Source organism: Mustela nivalis (assembly GCF_964662115.1).
Source record: "Mustela nivalis genome assembly, chromosome: 4".
Classification (NCBI taxonomy): domain Eukaryota; kingdom Metazoa; phylum Chordata; class Mammalia; order Carnivora; family Mustelidae; genus Mustela; species Mustela nivalis.
This window is the reverse complement of record NC_139023.1, coordinates 125,461,902-125,486,709: the sequence shown is the minus strand read 5'-3', so window position 1 is coordinate 125,486,709 and position 24,808 is coordinate 125,461,902. Positions and strand designations below refer to the sequence as shown.

General features: G+C 35.9%; 1 protein-coding gene across 5 annotated transcripts in view; it reads left to right on the top strand.

Annotated features, from left to right (window-relative positions):
• The window catches only part of PDGFC (platelet derived growth factor C), a 201,962-nt gene that overhangs the window by 136,686 nt on the left and 40,468 nt on the right, over positions 1 to 24,808 (top strand). For all 5 annotated transcript variants that reach the window (XM_082727761.1, XM_082727763.1, XM_082727765.1 and 2 more), the window contains one exon: positions 10,857 to 11,037. In XM_082727761.1, the coding sequence (XP_082583887.1) occupies positions 10,857 to 11,037 (181 nt within the window). The remainder of the gene's footprint in view (positions 1 to 10,856; positions 11,038 to 24,808) is intronic.

Sequence of the window (24,808 nt, the reverse complement as noted above, 5' to 3'; positions counted from 1 at the left end):
GAGAGAGAGGAGGAAGCAGGAGGAGAGAGGAGGAAGCAGGCTCTCTGCTGAGCAGAGAGCCTGATGCGGGGCTTGATCCCAGGATCCTGAGATCATGACCCGAGCCGAAGGCAGAGGCTTAACCCACTGAGCCACCCAGGCGCCCCCCTTCCTTCTTATCTTAAATTTTGACGCCCTTAAAGTCATTTTCTAAGTGTTAGAGATTTTAATATTCCTAAATATTCCTATTTCAATATTCCTAAATATTCTAAGCTCACTTGGATGCTTTGGAGGAGGTCCTACTTTTTTTTTTTTTTTCCTATTTCTACCTACCTCTACCAGCCCACTCTCCCTTTATTCTTGCCCTATTTATTGAAAGTAGAAAGGAAAATGAGATGATAGTCCATCAAAGAAAAATTTGGCTTTAGTCCAGATAGAATATTAATTTTATTTCTTAAATTCAGTTTCTCAATTTTCTTTCAATACTAAGTGGTTCAGTTGTTGACACATGGAATAAAGGTATATTATTGATCATTCGTATGAACTCTTCCTGAATTATTACTCATTTAGTAGTGATTCACTCAACGTGTGTTTAATAAACAGCCTCACACACATTAGAACATCGTAGTAGGCAGTCCTGAATGTTAATGAGATTTCTTTTTTTTTTTTTTAACTAATTACAGGAGTGTAATAAAGAGTACTAGAAGTAGTCTTCCGGGTAGAGAAGAACATGAATATTTTACTTTGCTTTGGGAGCAGTCTCTGAATTATGGATTAGCCACCTAAATCTTGTCATTATTTCAGTAGTAGTACACAGATCGGAAGTGATGTTTCTGTAAAAATGCATAACTACCTGTGAGTAATAATTGAGGATAAGTAACCATATATTTCAATGGCTGATCAGTCTTGAAGAAGATTCTGAGCAAACAGGTGAGTGCTTTTGATATGTTATGGCACTTAATCCTCCCAACAGTCAGAATATTGATACTATTATTATGCTTATTTTATGGAGCATAAAATGCTGACAAAAAAAATCAGTGTTCAGTGTTTTCAGTCTACAGATGAATCTGTCTCTTCTACTACAATGAAAGGAGCAACTGTTAGTAATAATAGCTTATATTATTTTGGCAGATTAGAGTGAGGAATGTTACTTCCACAGGGGAAGAATGGCAAGGAGAGCTGGTTCTGGGGTCTGCCATGATTGAAAGTAGGGATCCTTGCAACTTAGCACTGTATGAGGAGCTGTGGGGTCTGTCCTTCCACACGGTAGAGTCTTCCATTGCTTGCACGTATGACTGCAATGATAGTAATTACTGAACACACACACACAGACCGTTTATTGAGCAGCTTATCTGTTAGGAACTTTTGTAAACACTTTATATACTTTCTTTTATTTGAAACTCACAACAGTCTTGAGAGTTAATGAGTAGTTTCCACATTTTAAGGAAGAGGATCTGGAGAGTTTAAAATCAGAGTTCTTAACAGTGAATTAGGAACACTGACACTGAGCCAATGGTAAGTTTCTGCTGTGTTGTTTAACTGGGTAGAGACAGTAAGGCATAATGGTTAAAAACACAGGCTCTGAAGCCTGGAGCAAGGTTCCTATTCCAATTCATTACTCTTAGCTATAATGGCTTTGGCCCTGTTGCATTATCTCTCTGTACCTGAGTTTCCCCATTTATAATATGGGTATAATATGGGTAGCTATGGAGAGGGTTGAGTTGGAAGATTGAATGAGTTAGTATTTATAAAGTATCTGGTACATAGCATGTACTACATAAAGTTTGCTGTATTGTGGTGATTTTGTTTTATACAAATATTGTAGAAGTCTTTTTTCTTAAGCATTATAGTAAAGTTGTATCTTTTTGTCCTTTGGTATATTATATACATTTTCTCATATAGTGTTTATAATTTATTATCATATTTATTACTATGTGTTGTTATAATTCTGTGAGAGACATTTCCCCCTATGCAGTTTCTGGTATTTGCTGTTATAAGGAAAAATTAGTGATATTTGTATATGGGTCCTATTTTTAGTCACTTTACTGAAATCTCTTCTGTTCTGAATGGTTTTTAAAAGCCATACGCCACACCAACTCATATCAAATTTACCTTCAAAATACAGAGAGCATATAACCGTTCTTCGGCTCTCCCTCCCTTACCATACTCTAAGCCACTCCATCTCATACGTGGTTATTTCCAAGCTTTTCCAGTGTCAGTGCTTTACCTTACTGTAGTCTGTCCTCAAGGGAATCTAGTATCAAACTAAGGATCATTTTCCTCTTCTCTTCTCTTTATGACATTTGTTTTCTTTTCTCTCATAGCTAAATAGATACGCCCTCCCCTCAACAAACAAACAAACAAACAAACACCTGAAAATAGTGTGAGAATGGCCAACAGTGTCTTTATTCTAGCTTTAAATAGAGTGATTTCAATTTTATTTAATGTAAGACTTTCAGTTATTTGAAAGTTATTTGAAAGTTTCCTGCTAGTCACATTTTACTCATGTTTTTAATCTAACTAGTTGATTATTTTACATTGTTTCAGCATTTATTAATATGATCCTACAGTTTTTCTCCTTTAATCTTCTAAAAGGTCAATTTTGCTTTCATCTTCATGTTCACGAACTAAATCCACATTTTGTCACGAAGTATGCCATGTTTTAATCGACTATTGGATGATATATGATGAGCTTTTATTTGGTATTTTTGTGTTTCCCTCAGTTTTTAAGTAAAATTGTCATGATTTTTAATGTTTGATTTTGCCAGTTGAAAGAATATGAATACCGAGTTTTTCATTTATTAGAGATTTTAAGTTTCATTTAACTTTCCAGCTTGATTGAGGTATAACTGGAATATAATATTGTGTAAGTTAAGGGTGTACAATGTGTTGATTTGCTACACCTGTATATTGCAATGTGATTACCACCACAGAGTTAGCTAACATCTTCATCAGGACACAATTCCTTTTCTTTTGTGTGATGAGAACATTTAAGATCTAATCCCCTGGCAACCTTAAAGTATATAATATAGCATTATAAACTGTATCCACAGAATTTAGGTGAGTTTATTTTGTTATTAATTTAGGTAAATACCTGCCATTTTCATTTTTTTACAAGTTCTTAGATATAACCACGGAGTTAGCTAACATCTTCATCAGGACACATAATTCCGTTTCTTTTGTGTGATGAGACCATTTAAGATATAATCCCTTAGCAACCTTAAAGTATATAATATAGCATTATAAACTGTATCCACAAAATTTAGGTGAGTTTATTTTATTAGTAATTTAGGTAAATATCTGCCATTTTCATTTTTTTACAAGTGCGTCTATATATAACATTGAAATTGTATGTCTCCTTATAGTCAAATAGAACTCTCCTATAAGTCCCATACCTTTTCATCTTTCATTGACAAGTGTTTGATAATCTTTTCAGTTTCTTCTAGAGCTATTAGTTCACTTTTTCTACATCAGTCCATTTTGATAACTGACATTTTCCTCGTAAGTAATCCATTTCATTTGGCTTTTCATGTTCATTAGCATAAAGCTACATAAAACATACTTACAAATCTTGAATACATTTTTCATCTGTGATTATATCTTCTTTCTCACTACTAATTCTGTAAATTCTTGATCATATTCTCTCTGTCTCCTCCCCCGTCTCTGCCCTTCTCCTTACTCCCCTGTGTGTGTCTCTTGTTTTTGAGAACCAGCTTTTGGTTTTAATTCTAAATTCTAATTTGGGTTTTGAATATATCTCTTATAGTCTCTGTCTTCATTAGTTTTCCCCCTATGCTTTGTTTGGCTTAGTTTTTCTACCTTTTATTTGGTAACAAGAGAAATTTAATCTGTTAATTTCCTACCATATACAATTCCACCATGTACAAATAACTGTTTCTCATAGGCCGAACTATCATATTTTCATGAAAATTACTCCGTCGGTGTGTTGTCAGCCTCTGAAGCATGCTTAGTGGTTTGACTTACACATTTTCTATGGAGATTTAAAACTATCAATAAAGAATTTAGAGTAACCAAAAGTAAATACACTAGTACCCCCCTTAACCAGTGTTTTGGTTAACTGGGGCAATCTGAGGTCTGGAAACAGATGATCCTCCTTCTGCTGTATCATCAGGTCAGTAGAACAAGTAATAACACTACTTCACAGTACCTACGTCATTCACCTCACTTCATCTCATCTCATAGGTTTTTTATCATCTCACGTTATCACAAGACTGGCGAGTACAGTATAATGAGATATTTTGAGAGAGAGGAAAAGACCACAGTCACGTAGCTTTTATTTTAGTATATATGATCACGATTGTTCTATTTTATTATTAGTTATAGTTGTTAATGTCTTACTGTATCTAATTTATAAATTAAACTTTGTGACAGGTACATATGTGTATGAAAAAACAGTACATATGGGGTTTGGTACTGTTTGAAGTTTCAGGCATCCATTGGTGATCTTGGAACATACCCCTTGCAGATAAGGGGGACTACTGAATTACCAAATTAATTTAAACAAGTATCAGTAAAATTGCCAAGTTGACTGATCAGTTGTATTTGAATGACCTTTACTGTTTCTTTAGCCATTGAATAAAGCCATTTAGCCAGTTTGAACAAAGACACAAATTTTCTACAATTAGGTCTCAAAATAAAGCAAATATAACTATCTATTTAAAATATATTACACAGTGCAGCTTAGAACTTAAGGGTTTTGAAGTTAGCCTGTGTTCTAGAGTTCAGCTGCCAATGTGGAAGCCTTGGCTCTACATTTAGCTGCTATGTGACCTTGGCCAAGAACTTAGTTTTTCTGTATTTTATAACCTGAAAAATGGGCACAGTCACAGTATCAACTTTTTGTGATTTTTTTTAAGGATTAAATGAGTTAAAGTATAAAAAGCAACCGATAAATGTAATTATTATTAATATCAATATGTGTATATTTAAAGTTTATATGAAGATTTTGCTGTTTATAGGAAATCTACAGGAATAGAATTTAAAAATAAGAATCTAAAACGTCTATTCTGTGTACGAGTGGTATTCTGCTAAACTGAAGTATAATTCAATAAGCACTGCAGAATAATTGGCATCTTACTAATTTTATTACCTTTCCCAACAAACTAGGGCTCCAGGCGACACTGCAGAGCTGGGTCTTTTAAGATCCACGTCTGTTTGTTGGCAGGGTTTTACACTACTGTCAGGTTCGGTTTTCTTTAGTTTTCATTAGTTTGAACTAGAAACAACCTATTTTGCTGGACTGGTTTATTTTTGTTGAAGGAGGCTGGCTGTCTGACAATTATGTTTACCAGGGAATTTATTTCTCTGGTATACTCCTTACAGTTCTGGGGAGTAAGAAAGCAGTCCTCATACCCTCACAGTTTTTAAATTCCCACATGAGAATGAAAATTTTGTCTACAATACCAGACTTGTTTGTTCAACATAAAAGAACATAAATCCTCCGTGGGTCCCCAGGGGTTTGTTAGAGAAAGGGAGTGATCATTATAAACCACTTACCGCTGTGTGCTCTGTATCATGTTGCCGTGAGAAAGTGATGTTTGATTGGCTCATAAAATAGGTTTAGTAAATCCTTTAAACACTGATGTGAGCAGTTGTGCATGTTGGAAATTAATACCTGAGAGTGTATTATAGGGATTACCAAGTCTCCAGAACAGTCACCTGGGCATGCATAGATTTTTGTGTGTAAGGAAGATTATGTTTTGTGATTTCACTTTTATGTGTCAAATGCTGCTTGGTTTTACCATCTCCCTTTCGTTTGACTGAGGCCTGCAGACATCTTTCTTCATTGTTTTCTCTCTTCTTGATGTTTTGAGCAGTGCTATGGTATATAAACCAACCAACTTCCACAGTGAATTCCATCTGCAAACATTTTATCAGAAAAAAAGAGAAACTTCAAATTATTAGGGAAGGCAACTAGATTTAACGCATGAGCTTTTTTCCAACCACATTCTATATATCCTCAAACAATTTAAAGGAAATAGAAAATTAAGTGTCAGTGATTTTTGGTTTTGTTTTTTTTTAATTTTGCTGATTAGATAGCAGCAGTGAAGCTTGGGAACAGTGTACAGGTAGATCTTTACTGTGTCTATTTTACATGATCTTAAATATAATTTAAGTTTTTAAAAAATGCAGTTTTTGTAACCATATCCTTTAGCAAGGGGATTTACTGTTTTGATGAAGAGGGAAAACTAAGCTTCAGTAAATAATGATGTTACTGATACTTTTCAGTTCCACAGACATCTAAACCATCATTGAGTATTACCATTGAAATTGATGGTGGAATAAATGAGTGAAATTTAGAATTATATTGTTATAGAACCCCACTTCTGAAAAAAATCTTACAAGTTCACTGTGAAAGAATTAGTAGCACATGTTAGATTCTGCTGTTTTATAGGCAAGAACACAGTACTTTTTTAGATGTCCATTTCATTTAACCTTCATGGAATGTTAAAAAAAAAAAAAGATTTTTTTAAAGCACTGTGGTAAATGTGTGCATCAGGCTTGTATGAGGTATAAGAATTAATTGCCAACTGTCTAACTGCAAATCCAGAAATTGTTATAAAGATTAGTGGATTTTTTTTTAATGGCATCGAGTTAGGTAGAAAATCTTCATGAAAAATGTAATAATGTGCTTCTAACTATTATTTGCAGGACAGTGATTTTTGTAGCAGAATGTAAATAGAGCCAAAGTTAGGACTTACTTATTCCTTAAGAACTTAGCATTTATAATCCAGCTGTTTTGTGTATATAATCTCTTTAAATACTTCTAAAGAGCTTCCAATCAGATACATACATAACAATGTTTATTTCTTAATAAATAAAAAAGTATATAATAGTAAAAATACTTAATGTGAATTTGTGTAGTTCTCTTGCATATGGTCTTTTTCTCTTAAGATGCTTCTATTAGAAAGATAGTAGTTATTTTGAAAATGGACTGAAGTAAATTTTTGACGCTTTGTGTTCCGTCCAACCAGTTTGCTGACATGACTGAACTGCCAAACCGGAGGGGGGTGGCTTTCAGTTTCCGTCGTCTTTGAGCTTTCTTTGGTATCTGGCACTCGGGGCGCTGTCCACCACCTCTGCTTCTGGTGGATATTTCCCTTCCCTCTTCGCTCTGTTCTGCGGCGTCAGTCACAGAGGCTTCCCTCACATCCCCCCCAACTGCTCCTTTTCAGGATGTTTTTGTTACAGGCGCTCTTCTTTCTACCCCCATTTGTAATGTCCTTGTTTCCCGACATCCTTCAGATACGTGAAGATTCTGTTCTCTGCCCGTGTTACTCCCTCACGGAAACCTCCACAGCCATCCTCTCTAAGGGAGGCACACTCAGATGCCTCCATGGGCGGGTACTGCAAGTAGGTGATGATTGATCTGGGCTTTAAAACAGCAGCAGCAGCAGCAGCAGCAGCAGCAGCAGCAGCAGCAGTAGCGGCAGCATAGAACGTAAATGGACATCTTTAAAAACTTAGAACATGTCCCATCCAAAGCTATTTCCGCCTGGTCCCAACCTCAGCTGCTATGAAGGAATGAAGGTTCAGTGTTCATTCCTTCATTCACCAGGTAGCAATACTGCTCTTATTGTGTTCCTGGCACATAGATGTTAGGGATAAGGCAGGAAATGGAAGATGCCACCTCTCCTGGAGGTGACACCAATTCCGGAGATCTGAGCAGTCATACTGCTAATGATATTTAGCTAATGATATTTAGCATTACCAGATCTTTAAATTTAATTAAAAAAAATTAAAAAACAACAGCAATAACAACAACAAACCAGAAATTCAGACTTTCCTGTGAAATTCCACTTTTTGGAATGTTGATATAAATTTTGGAAAGAAACATATTAAAACATTATTAAAACTGCACTGACCTGTTTGCATCATTGGCCTACAAAATATTCCAACATCTGACTCTGAAGTACCCAGGCCTTCCCACCTACACCTATTTTTCCAGCTTGATCTTCATTTGCTTCTTTGTTTCCTGCCCTCCACTCACCGCCCACCATGCCTGGCCCCCTCTTTCTGCATCTTACAGATTGTACTTCTCACTCCAGTGCGTTTCCATTTCCCCTCTTTTCAGCCCTGGTCATTCAGTACCCACTGACAGACCAAATGTTCCTTTGTAAGCTGACCCTAATCTTACTGTGTAGAATTACTCCTACTCTGCCAGTATTCCACAGTATTTTCTACGCACTCTCATTGGAGCACTTACCAAAGTGTTTTATGGGCCCTGAGCCCAAAGAAGCTATAGTTTCATCTTTGTATCCTAAGAATCTAGCTTTGCACCAAGTCAGCGCTTCATAAATGCTTACAGAATGATTGAGCAGGTCTGAAACCTGGCTTTCTTCGAGCTCACAATGGTGGTAACCTACATTATAGAGGTTTAGGCAAAAAACCTCCAAGCACAAAGAGATACTCTCTGAATAAATGCTTTGTTTCACATGTAAACAGTCTTGATGTAAAAATTATCCTTTCTTATCACATGGTAGCTGTCCACTTCTGTACCAAGTATATCTGAACTACTTAGGTCTGTTCTACCCAACTCTTCTGACCTCTGAGCACGCCGCTGTTCGGTCCCACCACACCCATACACCGAACTCCTAAAATGGTGATATTGGTTGACTTACACATTAGTCATTGATGACCCCAGACTCATCACGTAGAGCAGATAGTCTGATCTTTGTATTTGAGTTTTATTTATTGTTTTAGAACTCCAAAGGTTATATTAAAAGTTCATGTGAAGGTGGGAACAAGGGATGCCGGTTGGAGAAGAAGGACAGCTTTATTGAACGGCAGCTGTGTGCCAGCCCTGTTTCAGGTACGACACAGGTGTGCTGTCTTAAGACATCCCTGTGAGCTAAGTAGCTTTGTCGTCAATGTAAGACCAAGGAAAATGAGGCTGAGACAAGTTAAGTTACAAGTCATAAGACAGTTCTGGGTACTTCTTCAGGATGAAGATGAATAAGCAGAAATTGGCCTGTTAGATACTTTGTATATAATTTTCACCAGTTTTTTTCTGTAAATTCAATACTGCATAAAATGTATTATTTTTAGTTGTCTAACATCTGCTGAATTTAGATTTTTGGAAGAATCCATTGGTGATTTCAACCATATCAGACCTACCTACCTTTTAAGAAAAGTTTTGCAGTATCCTATTTAGTTTTCTGAAATAAGTTTATGGAAGAATCATCTATTTATGTGCACAGTTGTTTAAAATAAAAATACAATGGCATATGTGCTATAGAAACCAGAAATTGCAAAGTAAGTTCTATGAAAATAGTGGATTTAAATACATAAGGACACATGCACAGTTACACTAGGAAAACAAAAGTGGTCAGATGCTTGCATCTTTTAAGTAGACTCATTGTGAATATGACCATTATAAGTACAGGTGAATATGTATATGTTTAACTGTTTTGATTGTACAGATAGTATAAGCAGTGTTCCTGTTCATGATATGTTTTTGCAAATAGTAGTTCTTGGTAAAGTTTGAAACATGGAAACTTTCCTCAACTTACTCAGTAGCTTAATTTCTGGAAAATCTGGTTTTAACTAAAACTGCAAAACATATTTGTTTGTATGTGAGATAATTATTAGTTTCCAAACTCAATGAGCAATATCAAAAATTTTTCCATATGAATGTCTAGTGAACTGTTTGGAAAGCTCAGAGAACATGGGGCAGAGACAGACTTCTTAGACTTCCCATTGTTGTTGGACTTCCTATCGTTGAAATCCCTGGACCTTGCCTATTGCATGTCGTAGTGCCCACCTCACTCCTAACTTCAGTATAGCTGAGAATGCCTCTACAGGTCACTTCTGAAACGTTTTCTTAAGAGACAATACTGCTCTTCAGGAGTACCACTGACTGAAGCCTTCCGAACCAAAATTAACATTTGCTGACAAAATATTATTTATTCCTTATGTTTAAGATACTGTGTGTAGTGTAGTGTGAACTCAAAGAATATAAAAATCAATTCTTTTCTTCAAGGATTTAAGAGACTAAGAAAATGGATCACATGTTGGGGGCGCCTGAGTGGCTCAGTTGGTTAAGTATCTGCTTTCAGCTCAGGTCATAGTCTCGTGGTCCTGGGATCAAGTCCCATGTCCCACTCCCTGCTCAGTGGAGCATCTATTCCTTCCTTTCCCATTGCCTCTCCTCCCACTTGAATGTGCTCTCTCTTGCTCCCTTTCTTTCTCTCTTGCTCACTCTCCCTCTTTCTCTCAAATAAATAAAATCTTAAAAAAAAAGAATAGAAAAGGGATCACTTTCATATATAGTGAATATTGAAAATAAGTGTTTATCACAAACAGAAAGATGGCGATGAGCTGAGAACAGCAGAAAGGTCTCACAGAGGCAGACTGGTACAAAGCAAGATTTGAAGGATGTATGTGTAAGGATGTGGCTCTAGAAAAGCTTGCGGCAGATCAGGAAAGGGAGCCAGGGAGTCTGCCTAGGGTGAAAGCGTTACTGTCAGAAAGTAATGGGCAGTGATAATAGCAATTAAGATTAGAATAAAACTGTCATATCCATATGGAAATTAAATGGAATAATTCACAAACTGTCAGCTATGGTTGCTGCATCCGGAATATTCAAGTGTTGAGATGGCTGTTCAGTGAATTTGAAGTTCATTAACAGTTTTATGGAAGGCTTAGAGTAGAAGACTCATTTTCCTTTAACAGAGAATGCATTTTCAGTTGTATCTCTTCTTTGGACTATTTTATTATATTTACCTAGTTAAATTTGGAATGGACCCCTGGCTCTGGTCCATAGATAGATTCATCGGATCCATGATCGTGGACTTTGAATTGCTACAGTAGCAGATCATAGGACTTTATGTCTCTTTTGTCTTTGTGTCTTGCAGGTATGACTTTGTAGAAGTTGAAGAACCCAGTGATGGAACTATATTAGGGCGCTGGTGTGGTTCTGGAACTGTGCCAGGAAAACAGATTTCTAAAGGAAATCAAATCAGGATAAGATTTGTATCTGATGAATATTTTCCTTCTGAACCCGGGTTCTGCATCCACTACAACATTGTTGTGCCAGTAAGTATCACTTAGAGATTTCCTTATATAATTGAGTTACTGTTCTGTGTACTTATTTTAAAAAGAATCAGGAAAAACCAAAAACAAAGACCTTTCCTTCACTTGATTTTTTCCTATCCATAAACATCACTGTGGTATCACAAATAACTTGAATTCCTTAATATAGATCATTAGTCCGGTGAAATACCTTTTTCAGTGCAATGAGATAACTTGTTTTTTACAACATTTAGGAGATTGCATCATATCCATTCCTCCGCAGCTCACTGATATTTCGGTATTTATGGGAAGTTACATATGTGGGTAACATTTTCTCCTGAAAAAAAAAAAAGGGAAAATCTGTGTATTTATTACTCATAGCATTTAGATCACCATCAAAATTTGGACAGTATAATGTCTTCCTGAATTTCAAGTTTGAATCATATTAAATGATAAAATACGATTTTATTTTTCTAGCTTTTCTGGAGACCTTTCTTATATGATATTCCTTTGCATTTTGCTACCTGTTACTCTCACTTTAAAGATGGAAACTTTGAAGCTTAACACGGGATTGTAATGGTTCTAATTTTCAAATTCACCTGTATATTTGGAATAAATACATTGCAGAACTAGAAAGCCAGCACGATTTGACATTAATGCCATTTTAGCTAGATTCATGTCTGTAATTGTGTTAGAAGTTCATGTTCTTAATTTGCTGTCTTACTGTTCCCCTCCAGTTAAGGTTGGCATCCTTCCTTACCTGAACCTTCCGAAAAATATTTTTTTAATGTGTTGTTTATGAATATGTGCATAACCTTTTTCTTTTTATTGAGAAAGATAAATTCACTATTCTTTTTAATGTTACCAATGTTAGAGTAAAATACATCTTAAGAAGTAGTTATCTCCATTTTTCTACTTACCCTGCTTAAATAATATTTCTGGCTCTTTTGTTTCAAAAAAGATGTTTTGAAATTATCACGGGAATTTAGGAAATCTACTTTGCCTAATTATAATTATTACTATAATGTTAGTTATATCCTGATTGCTTGTACCCTTTATTTCATGCCCGGGGCATACTGAACAACCAAAAAAGGAAACTTCACCTTAACGTTACAATATGAATATAATATACAAATTTTAATATTGATTCCATATTTCCTAATTGGCTTCATGAATTGCTAGTTTGCTGTGTGCATCTGTTCTTATACCCAGAAAAAGCACAGGTTTTAATGCATGTAACCCACACCCTGTTGTGTTGCCAATGTGCCTGCTGGTTTGCTAAACCTTCTGTCAAAATCATTGAAGATCTTATTTTCAATGTTATTTTAAATGGTGATATTATTGATCATATTTAAAAAGCATACTAGGTGGCATCTTCGTATTTGTATGAATACTTCAGAATTACTGTAAGCAATATGAGAAAAATAGTAAATGGGTTTTCAGTATTCTGGGTATGATGAAAAAATAGATACAAATGTTTAAAATAATACATAAAATAAAGGGTATTTATCCCAAACGTGTGACAAAAATAAATTTGAAGCTGAGAAGATATTTATATGTTAAATAAACTGTTCTTTTCACATTGTATTAATTTAGATGTGTATAGCTAGCAATTCGCTATCTCATGCTACAGATTAATACATATATTAAGCTAAAATATATGTACATATGTCGACACCAAGGGTTGTCTTTTCCTCATTTTATGACTGCATGGGTTAGTTAGTTGGATAACCCAGGAGCTGTGCGAATTAAATAAATCCGTATCTTATGTAAAGATAAATGTAAAGGAAATTTATAGTGTTGTACTCAGTTCTGGGTACATTACAGGCTCTTAATAAGTACTTGAATGCTGAGTTGATCATACCGCTCACTCACTCCAGCTTAACTAACAGATGATTCGCTGACACCTGGTATTTTTATCACTGAGCATAAAGCAGGTTCCTGAGCCTTGAAATGAGATAAAGCATCATAAGGATCTGCAGTAAGTATTACCCATCCTCTTGACTCAAAAAGGCTCTGCCACGTGGTTTGACCTGCTTCTGGAGATTTATTGTGATTAAGATCAGAAACTGCTTCTGAGAGACTTTAGAAGAAAGCTGTATCACCGGTTACATCATTAAAATTAAATTCAGTGCATTTTTCAATAGTTGCTGTAATCCTTTGATAAAATTGCAAATGTGGTTTTTGGTAGTCTGTGAATTGACATTCTCCCGGCATCTACGGTGCCACGTTTTGTGTGGTACCCAAGTTGACTCGTGATAGGCTGCAGAAAATGGAGATATGTAGAGATACGACATAGGAAATATATTTTTTTAATTTGTCTCATGCTTAGAAAAAAACAGCAGCCATTGGTCTGCAAGAAACAAGATAACGTGACAGCATAGTCCTGCATTGCCTAATAAGGTGTGATTTGGTGATCTTAATTTTGCCAGAATGTTCTCCAGGGTGATTATAGATACATGATTTTTGTAATCTCATAAGCTTCGGTTCTGTTAAATTTATTTTGGCAATTTATCTGCCTTTTCTTCACCTCTCCTTTGTCTTGGTTCCATGTTTCCCTCTCTCCCACACAGCCACCCTCCTACTGTCCATGATTCCTGTAGAAAACTGAGATTTAGTTAGTGAAAATTTAACAAGTGGTTTTGCTGTTAAGCCTTCCAGAATGTTTTGAATTATTATTGTGTATTGCTAAATGACATCCCTCTCTCCATGCCTCTCCTCCCCACAACGTTATTACTAACAGGGCAACAATCCATCAACCTTATCTGTGTATCAATGAATGAAAGCCCAAGGGAAGAAAGTTTGCCTTTTCAAGAAGAGACTTAAAAGTTCTTCTGGCATTTGCTCAAGGGCATGTGCCCTCCAACCCGTGGATCATCTCTGATTCCCCACTCCCCCAGGATTAACTTCATAATTAGCACACCCAGCTTCCCAGAGGCATTGGTCTAATTGAATGCAACCTGCCACAGCAAAAAGACTTTTAGGGACCACTGGCCACATTGGTTTCTTTATTCTGTCATGATACAAATGATGCAATGATGCGAATCCCAAGTCCTTAATGGACTATTAACTTGCGGAATTGAGGTTTGCTGCTGAGCGCCTAGCACAATGCCAGATACATTACAGCTGCTCACTAGTACCTCATGGAAGTTCAGCCAGTTCCCCTCAGAGTTGTCTAAATGTGGAGCTGCCCTGACTTTCATTGACTCTGTTCCCCTTGTTACTGCTGTGTAATGTTGCTGATTCATAACCTAGAGCACTGGTGAACTGCAGTAATGACAGCAGGTATTCTCCAAGTCATGATATGGTAAAACTGGTCTCTCCCTCTCTTCTCTCTGTCTCTCTCGCTTTCTGGTGGGGAGCGGAACATTTGGAGTAAAGACATTGGTGCGTACTTAACGACATTATAACCATTACTGTGTATAATCATACTTTCTGCTTTTTATAATTAACTTCATATTTTGCATCTATTCAAAAACCAGAAACTTTGAGTTTAATCCATTTTTTCCCTGGGACAATTATGGAGAAATTCTATTTTAATATTCTTTATAGTTTACAAGTAAGGGGGATCACTCTGCAGCCTTCTTTGGAACCATGAATGGATATGTCTGATTCTAGCCAACCTTTAAGGTTGGTTGATTCTATACCAATCTTAGACAGTGTGTATCTTAGCAGTAGTACTTTTAAAATTTTCAGAAACGGTGTTGCCATACACATGTTGTCATTAAAAACCAAGTTCACTTTTGTCAGATGATTTACCCACTCTTTTCCCCAGACTAATGAATGAGAGCGCATATAGGTAAAACAAGAGATTATTTACTTTGAATAAAGTGATGTTGATTTAATAAAGATTTTTTGTATTCTTTTAGATGTAGTTACCCTGTTTTTTTTTTGTATTAAGATTTCAGTGTCATTTTCTTGATTCCTAGATACCTTAGAGTAAAACATAAATAAAATTTATCTTTGCACTTTACTATTTTAAGTTGATATTATAGGCTGAGTTTTACTTTAGAAAAATCTTTAGCATAAGATGTTTACCTGAAATTGTAGCTAGTTGTTTATAGCTTTAAAAAAAAAAAATACTGGATTCACTGTATAAGTTTAAAATGTAGCATTTCAATGTTATTTTCAAGAATCATTTATGGAAATAATAGACTCTCCAATTATGCCCCATTAATAAAGAAAGAAAAATAAGTCCATGTAAATTGAAGCCAAACAATATATATGCAGCTTTTATGATTGTGCATAAGGAGTTAATAATGTCTTTGATTTTTTTTTTCCTTCATGCTTAAAAAAAGGGGGGGTGCTGGTAGATTAGCAGTGAGAGATTGTTTGGGAAGAAATGAAGCAAAACTGAAATAAAACAGTGCAAGCTTGTTTCTGTTTGGAGGCCACACACATTGAGAGCCCAGCACACATTTCGGATCTCTTACAAAGAAAATTTCTTGTTTAATTTTAGAGTAATTTATAATAGATTATGTATGTTTTACTCTGTGTACTATAGTGTAAGCACCATTATTTTAAAATGTTAAAAAATCTACAAAGCTGAAAAATGGCACCTTTTCTGCTAACATCAAAAGACCTTATTAAAAGTTTATTTGTAAAAAAATAATAATAATAAGTCTTAATATAAAATATTGCATATTTTAATCAATTACTTCAAAAATTGCTTATTTTTAAATAAAAGATACAAATCCAAATATGAATATTTTTAGTGGTTTTATTCTTTGCATATAGAACTATTTCCTCTTGAGTATATTTTGTTTGTAATATATAAGTTTTAAAATGGTTATGAGATGTAGGGATTTTTTTCTCTCTCTCCAATCTGGTTAAAATTTTGAAGAATGATTAAAACACCATTGATTTCTTTTAAAACACTGTTGTTGAATATACTGTTTTTTCAGGAGTTTTAATCTAAGCTTTGGACCAGAAGTAATAACACAATATTTTCAGCAATTCATTTATTTGCATTTTTCATGTAATAAATGGATCAGTTTAGATTAAGAGAAGTACATGTTAAAGCTACTATACTAATTGACTCCATATATTTTTATCTTCTTGCCTTTATTGTCTGAAAAGAGGAGAGTGTGGGGTGATGAATGAACTGAAGGCTCTTTTAACTCACAGCAACCCGTGAAACTCATCTTTTAAGTTGCTTTTCAATTTTTCCTGTCCTTTGCTATTTTCTTTTTTTCACTGGTTAGCAACAGTTGTTTGGACTCACATTTTTTTTTAATTCCTTTTTGTAAACTTATACCCAGAGATTAAATAATGCTAGAGAATGGCATACAAGTATTGTAGCCACTTTATAATCCCAACTATGGGTTTTCCTTAATAGTGATTTTGTAAATGACTTGTCCAGAGTTAAGTCAGTGCCTGGCCAGTATGCACTATAGAATGGTGTATGGTTTCTGTGGGGAAGGCTTAGAAGGACACTTGATGCCTGAGGTGCCATTAAGGAATGCATGACTGATTGCCAAAGTAGTTATTAATTATGCAGGATACAGAGAACAAAGCAGCTCAGTGAATATTGAAGTTGGAGGGAGAAAGGAGGAGGGGGCTATTTTTTCAGTCCCTTCTGGCATGTGCCAGTAGGTTATTTCACTGTTAATATCATGTAAGGAAAAGTCTTAACTGAAGGCCAAATTTGCTTTTATGTTCAGGTTAAGAAAAATTCTAAGTAACTCTCAAACAAGGTATCAAGTTCATTTTCTTAGAGGAAAAATAAAGCAGCATACCTGGAATAAAAACCCTTAGAGTAGTATCATAACCCCAACTCCATAGCTCCATAAGAAGCAAATTCAGTGTTAGACTGTCAAGATTTTTTAAAAATTGCAGATCTTCATAACAAATTGTACTGCATTCCTATATTGTATTAAACCAGTTTTAATGAGTGAAAAATTTAGGTTGTAAACCTTTAAACTAAATTTTTATTTACCTTAAGAGAGAATTAAGAGAAAAAAATTGTTCTTTGAATTTTTTGTAGTATTTAGAGAATGAAAGAAGTTATTTCAAGTACTTCATGTCTATACCATCGTCTGAAACACTTTTTGAGTGATTAGGTTTTTATTAAAATATACAATGTAACTGTATATTTAAGCAAGGAGTCTAGAGATGACAGTATTTTATTACATCAAAGAAATTACACAATTGCTACAGAGACTAAGCTTTTCCTTGGCTAAGAGCTGTTTAATGTATTTTTCTAACAATTTCTACCCCATGGACACAGTGCTCTCTTTCATGTGAAGATGAAGATCATGGTCTCTCTTCCATTTCTACTGACTCTTTTTGTTTCAGTTAATTCCTAGCTACCTTAGAAAGAATTTCACAGATGGTGTGATTTGTAGTTAGAAAGGAAAAGGCAGTTGGTGCTACTGCAGGAATGGTAGACGACAGACAGACAACTGAGTTGAAATACAAAGGGTTATAAATAAGAATTTAGGAAAGCTTGAAGTTTGATGGACTCCTGTTTATATCTAAAGCCACAAAGACTTAAAAGCTTAGAGTTAATATGGCCCCAAACCTGTGGAATTATTCTCTAGAAGTTTGTTGCAACTGAAAATGATAAAATAAATGCTTTGTCCTCAGTATCCTCTTATATTTTCCTGTTAAGTCTTTCAATAGGCATTGAAGAATTATTTGAGGAGATATTTTGTTGTGAGAAAATTAAAAAATGTATATGGCATTGCCCTAGGTCTCTGAGAACTTACCTTGTTTTGAGGGGGAAAAATGTAACACACACACACACACACACACCCTATATACCTATATAAATACACTACATGAGTAAGTGTAATATAAGTGGTTTGGAACGATTTGAAGATAGAGAGGCAATTGGTGGAAGCAGAGGGATATTATAACTCTCAGATTAAAGGAAAAAACAAATGGTCAAACAAACAAAAACCCTGGGAGAGGCTTAGTATAGGTTTGATATCAAATATATTATTAAAAATCCCTGAAGAGTTTATTAAAAACAATATTATCAGATGTCAGAGATTACGATTTTCTTTATCTGGAATAGTGCCCAGTTATCTGCATTTTCATCAAACATGCTTGGAGATTCTGATACAAGATGTTCTCACGTTGAATTTGTGGTGAGAAATTGCTGTAGACTATAAACTAAGCAGATGCAAAGGTTTTATTACAAGATGTTGGGGAGGTACTTTTCATTTTCAAACAAACATGAATATTTTGGAGGAGTAGATTGGAAATTCTGCATGAATATTTTCTTACTAATCTACCCATGTGTTCTCTGGTTTTTTTGGTGGCTTTTTTGTTGTTGTTTTTTACAGGATTGCAAAAAAAAAGTGGACCTTTCTCATAGAATTAGATGGCTAGATTTCAATTTGGTAATACTTGCATTTATTGTATTGACTTTTCTAAGCTATGTATTGAAGCTTATCCATTCTGTCAACTGCCAGTATCTCTTACCAGAATAAATGACACTCTGCCTTCTTTTCTAGTTCAACAATGAGCTTGTCTGATAATTCACATAGGGCATAGCTCCAGCACTGAGACACAGTTCTAGACTAGATCTTCATTTGTTCTGCAGTGTAAGGCACTATTATTAGTAAAATAAGATCGTCCCAATCATCAAGAAATCTCCTTTCAATCTCCTCATATACGTTTTTCACATGTCATTTTAATTTTTGTCTGCATTACAGCTACACATAGTTTTAAGACACAAATATTTCTCTGAGGCTTGTTACAAAAATAGCAGTTGCCCCCACTTTCCTCTGCAAACTATTTTCCTGTACCTTGGAGGCAAGTGCTTCCAGTTCTTTTAACCGGTTCTTTTAGAATTGAGCTTTCTACCTTCCTGTAACATGATTTTGTTGTCGCTTCTTCATTTTTTGGCTTTAAGAATGATCTATGATCATCATTGACTTCATTCTCTGGAGGGTGAGGTGTTCACTTTCTTCCACTCTCCTGCGTTTACCACATGTGCAGACACATCCCATCATTGCCTCCTCTAGTGTATCCTGATTCTATCAAGATCCAAATCCATTGTGTACATTGTGGTGACCATGGGATCATGGTTCACAGCTGGGCCATGAACTATAATAGGACTGTGTTTCCTTTCCTGCCTTATTCTACTTCATTTTCCCTAGAGTTGTGTTATTTTTTTGGTTTGCTTAGCTTTCTATGTATTTATCACTCATTCAACCCCAAACTGTGCCTCTAATTGTGTAAATCTCCCTCAGAAACAGCCAGACACATTAGTGTTTTCTTATAATTTTATCGATCAAAAGAAATCTCTGCTGAAACAATCTGGTCTACTTCAATTTAGACTGATTACCATTTAGACCTGCCACGCAGCTGTCATCCTGAATGGGGGGGTCTCCCCCACGCCCATCCCCACCCCATCATTATCCTGAGTATTCCCTTTGCCATTTTCCCAGATTAGATCCCTTGTTTTCAGGATCTCTTGTTTTCTTTCTTGTTCACTTCCTGTTTAGGAAGAATGTAAAACCCCCATGAATTTCCTGAGAAAAAGGAGCATCAGAGGTAAAATTTTGTGGGCTCAAATAACTGAAAATTCCTTTATTTAACCCTCAACCCTAGATGGATACCTCACTAAGACTAGAATTCTAGGTGACCACTTAAAAACTAACTGGACATTCTGTGCCTATGGATGAGTTTGTTGACTACAGGCTTCGCTATATTGTGAGATGGCATGGTCAGTTCCTTGAAAGCCCACTGATTCCCCAAACCTTCTTTTCTAAGGGTATAATCCTGGCTGCCAGTTCTCTGAAATGAGAGCTCAGTGGATTAAGACTGAGAGTCTCAGACATTTCCTCAACCCCCTCCATACTCCCTTATTCACAATAATATCACTGCTCCCAACTCTGATTCGGTTCCCCAGTCCCTATTTTATTCTGTTCGGGAAGCAAATTTGAGCAGGGAATAAATCCTTCTTCTGCCACTACAGGGAAACAGATTTGGAGTGTCAAACAGTGTCATCATTTTCAACCGGTGTTCCTGTTTTTAGTTCCATAGTCCTTCCTACTTCCACACGTACCTGTTGCCACCAGATCCCAGAGCTTTTTTGTTGCTCTTTCATGAAAGTCAGGTCATTTCTTGATTCTGTCCCCCGGTAAATTTTGGCCCACTGATTCAATGACTGCACCTCTACCTACCTTTCAGTTTCTTAAATTTTATCACTGTTGACTCCTTTCTGATTTTCTTTGGCCTTAAAGAATTATGCATTTAAAGAAATACCTCAGGGGCGCCTGGGTGGCTCAGTGGGTTAAAGCCTCTGCCTTCGGCTCAGTTCATGATTTCAGGGTCCTGGGATTGAGCCCCACAGCGGGCTCTCTGCTCAGCAGGGAGCCTGCTTCCTCCTCCCGCTCTCTCTGCCTGCCTTTCTGTCTACTTGTGATCTCTTATCTGTCAAATAAAATAAATAAAAAATCTAAAAAAAAAAAAAATACCTTCAGAATCAATCATTTTAGGAGAGAACAGAGCTAAAATCACCACCTTTTATTCCCTCTGTTCATATAGCAGTGTTCTTATCAAACACTAAGTTTATATTTGATCAACAAAACACTCGGAATCTCTTTACAATATATTGTAGGCATAGTATATGCCACGTGCCATGCTCTGTCATTGACTTGAAGGAACAACGCCATTATCTTTCCATGCCAGATAAAATATACTCTTGTAGTAGTTGCTTTACATGATTATGCTATCACATTTCCTTAAAAATTTTTTTTTATTAACCTATACTGTATTATCTGTTTCAGGGATACACGTTTGTGATTCATGTCTTACATAATTCACAGCACTCATCATAGCACATACCCTCCCCAGTATCCATCACCCAGCCTCTCTATCCCTACTACCTCCTTCCCCTCCAGCAACTGTAGTGATCTGAAGGGGCACGTGCACCCGAATGTTTATAGCAACAGTGTCCACAATAGCCAAACTATGGAAAGAGCCCAGATGTCCACATTTCCTTTTTTAATGTTAGGGAGGCCTAGATGAGACTTGATATTGATTAGGTATTTAACATATCCTGAACTCTGTTTTAATATTAGTATTATGTCCAGGAGTATACACTAACATACCAGTCCTGGTTCATACATTTTACATGTTAGTTATAAAAAAACCAATCATATGATTCTTACCTTTAAGAAAATTCTGTCCTGGTAAGTAGTCTTCATATATTTATCCATTTGAGTAATGTTATTAATGTATTTGACTGCTTTGAACATTAAAACTGGAACTTTAAAATTTTTGCGCCTTTCTTTAAGATGACACAATTGTTATTTATTTAAGATTACTTTGAAATCACAGGAACCTGATTTTATTTACAATATAACCATCAATTTTTGCATCCTCTTAGGACAAAACTGAAAGGTATATGAGTATAGTTTTTAAGAGGTTAAATTTTGAAACTGAAGTGTATTGTAAACATTTTTTTGGAAAGGGAGTACTTTGATACCAACTTGGAAATAGTTGAATTAAGCAGAAGAGAATGATGAACATATATTGAAAGAAGTACTAGGCTTGATGGGCGCTTTTATATCCTCTAATCCCCATAATGCAATGTTATCACCATTTTAAGATGAAAACTCAGAGAATATCACATATGTAGAAGTGAGGATATTAAGTAGGGCTTTCCCAATTCTGTGTAAAGCCAGGCTACCACTGGGCTGATTTGGGAAATACAGTAGGAAGATCACTGATGAAGGGAAAGCAAATGTAGGGTTTTCTCTCACCATCTTTGCTTTCTTATTTAAACACCTAAATAGGGGCACCTGGGTGGCTCAGTTGGTTAAGCATCCAACTCTTGGTTTTGGCTCAGGTCATGATCTCCGGGTCATGAGATAGAGCCCTGTGTCAGGCTTCACTTTGGGCTTGGAGCCTGCTTAAGATTCTCTCTCCATGTGCCCCTCCCTCAACTTCCTCTGGTATGCTCCGCCTTTTGTGCGCTCCCGCATGCGTGCTCTCTCTCTCTCTCAAAAATAAATAAATAAATTTTGAAAAAAATAAAACACAATTATTATTTCTGTTGGGTTATGATGTTTTGGATACTTTAGCACCTTGAGAAGTTGGTGAACTATATTAGAATTTATCTTTTTTTTAAAATAAATGATAGTAGTCATAAATATTGAGGATTATATTTTACTTTCTGCCCATAGTTACCTTTAAAATGCAAACAAGACGTAGTTCCTTTAAAAGTTACTCTCAAAGCAAACACATTTTTTTAAAAAAGGTAAAATTGCACATGGAGTCAGTATTTTGCTGATTATATTTCACTTATCTGTCAGATGTCATCACTCTTGAAAAATGACACAATTACTTGTGAGTATCCTCTCAGTCTTTTCGACTCCAAAGAATTTTTCAGAGTTGTGTTATTAAGGAAACTTTGAAGGCTAAAGTGTACACAGAGAAATAAGAAAGTAAAATTGGAAAATAAGCCTAATGAGGAAAACAAGACTTAATTGGACGTCTTCTATCAAGCATGTCTTTAACGTTAGTGCAGTGAAGAATAGACGACCCTTGGCATTTTGAGTTTGAAATCAGACGGTTTGTGCACAGTGACTGAAATAGAGTAAGAATTCGATAGTCCTTAAAATGAATGGAAAAGGAAACACACATCTTGAGGGCTAACATACAAGGGGAATGCTCCGTCACAGCTGTTGGCAGGGTGATGCCTGTAGGCTGCTGAAGGCCCCAGTGAACTGAGGCCTCCCTCGGGAAATTCCGGAATCAGGACATCTTTGTGTCAGTGCCCCAGGGCAGAGGTCTTGTCTCTGCCTAGGTGTTTCCAGTCCAGTTAAATCAAACCAGCTTTTGTTTAGGTGAATAAGAGCTGGTGTAGAAATACCTGCCTGGTACCTTTCCTTGTGTTTCTCCACGGCAAGTAGTTACTCAGGAGAAGGATTAACGCTGTCATCTGTTGCCTTGAAGGACTCTATGAATTATCTTAAATACTTCCAAAGCAGGTTTGCTTCAGAAAGCCAAGGTTTATGTGAAACTACCCCCTCCGCCCCTGGCCCCCACCACCACCTATGGAGGAATAACAGGAAAAAGCAAGATGTGACAATTACCTAGGACTCTAAAATAAAATCTGAGAAAGGAATTGGAAATAAGTGTGGATAGCTCCCAGGCAGCCTAGGCAGTGTCTAATGCCTCCTCTGAAATTGTGCTTTTAAATTTCATAGCACTGCTAGAGAGGAGAAATAACATTCTGATAGGGTTAAAAAAAAAAAAAAAAAAAGGCACTTTTCTGCCGGGTGTAAGTTAATGAAATAGCATGAACTGTAATTAGTTGTTTTAGGAAAAGACATGTGAAAGACAGTGAATTGTTCGAGAGACGCTGCATGCCAAAACTTGACTTCCCTTACCTGAGAGAAGTGGTATTAACATATATGACACATCCTTTGGGTCAGATGCTTCAGAAGCTGTCTCAATATTCTGACACACATATTTTCCTTTCTTTTTGGAATATGATGAGTGATGCTTTGTGGCATTCTTGTCCCATTACTGATAAAAATGATAAAAAGGAACTCACGAATCCACCCAGGCATACAGTGCTTTGTTTTAAAGACAGGGGATCCTGAGTTTTGCAGGGTCCTGAGTTCTCTCCAAATTTCATGTTGACAGGCTGCTTCATCATCTTTTGGAACTCCCAAAAGGTTTAATATTTTGTGACTACATGGTGAGAGGGGCACATTGGACTGAAGTTGGTCGTTATAATAACACTGAATGGGAAGGTGTTTATTCCTACTGCATATTTAAGTGACTTTCCCAAATGTGGGGACGATGCTTTTCATTTATCCACAGTTTATGTTTTCTCTTCCAGTAGGATTTCTGATTACATAAAAGGGCTTCACTGTTTCCTGTGGTTTGCCACAGTCTTTATTTGGCATGATGGCAGGGCATAATTCCATGTCATGGAGCAATTTAAGAATCTTGACTCTTTAAAAGGACATATAGTCTTTTGGTAAGATCTTGGACTTGCTGCTGTGGTGCCTTTGCATTTGGTTTTCACAACTTTGTATTACAAGTTTGGGGAAAGATGCAATTTAGCTTACGTAAGGATTCAATCATTTGACTTGGCAACACAGCTAATCTTGTATTTTAACTGGAAGTTTGTATTAAGCTGGAAAATAAAAAGCAGCTTACCTAAATAAATAATAACAGTGCACGCCATTTCTTGAACATCTGCTATTGTACTGGGTTCTTAATATATGTCATCTCATTTATTCAGTACGATAACTGAGAAATTATTTGCATCTTACCTAGAGAAGGTATGCTCAGAGAAGGAATGCAACTTGCCTCTGGTTCAGAACAAACAATTGTACAAATAATTATAGTCAAATCAAGAATTTCAGCTATAGCCTAGAATATCTCCTAGTCAACTTTTGTAGGGTAAGAACTTTTTTAGCACTTTAATTTTGAGATCATTGTAAATTGATGTTCATTTGTAAGAAAGACCATCTATACCTTTGCCTCATTTTCCTCAAGGGTAATAACATCTTGCATAACTATATGCAGTACAATATCACAACCTAGAAAGTGACATTGATACAATCCACCAACCTCAAAAAGAAATTTTTGAATAAATAAAAATACACAACGCCTTAGGACATGTTCAATGAAAGTGTTAGATGAAAAGACTTTCATAAGCAAAAATTGGAGGAATATTTGATTAGTACATAGTTTTGGTTTTGTTTTTTTTTAATGGCTTAATCAAGAATACTAAGAACCTACATTCTGGTATCACACAACGGCTTCTGCATTCCAATTTAGGTCAGGAGGGAAATTTTTATTCTAAACTGTA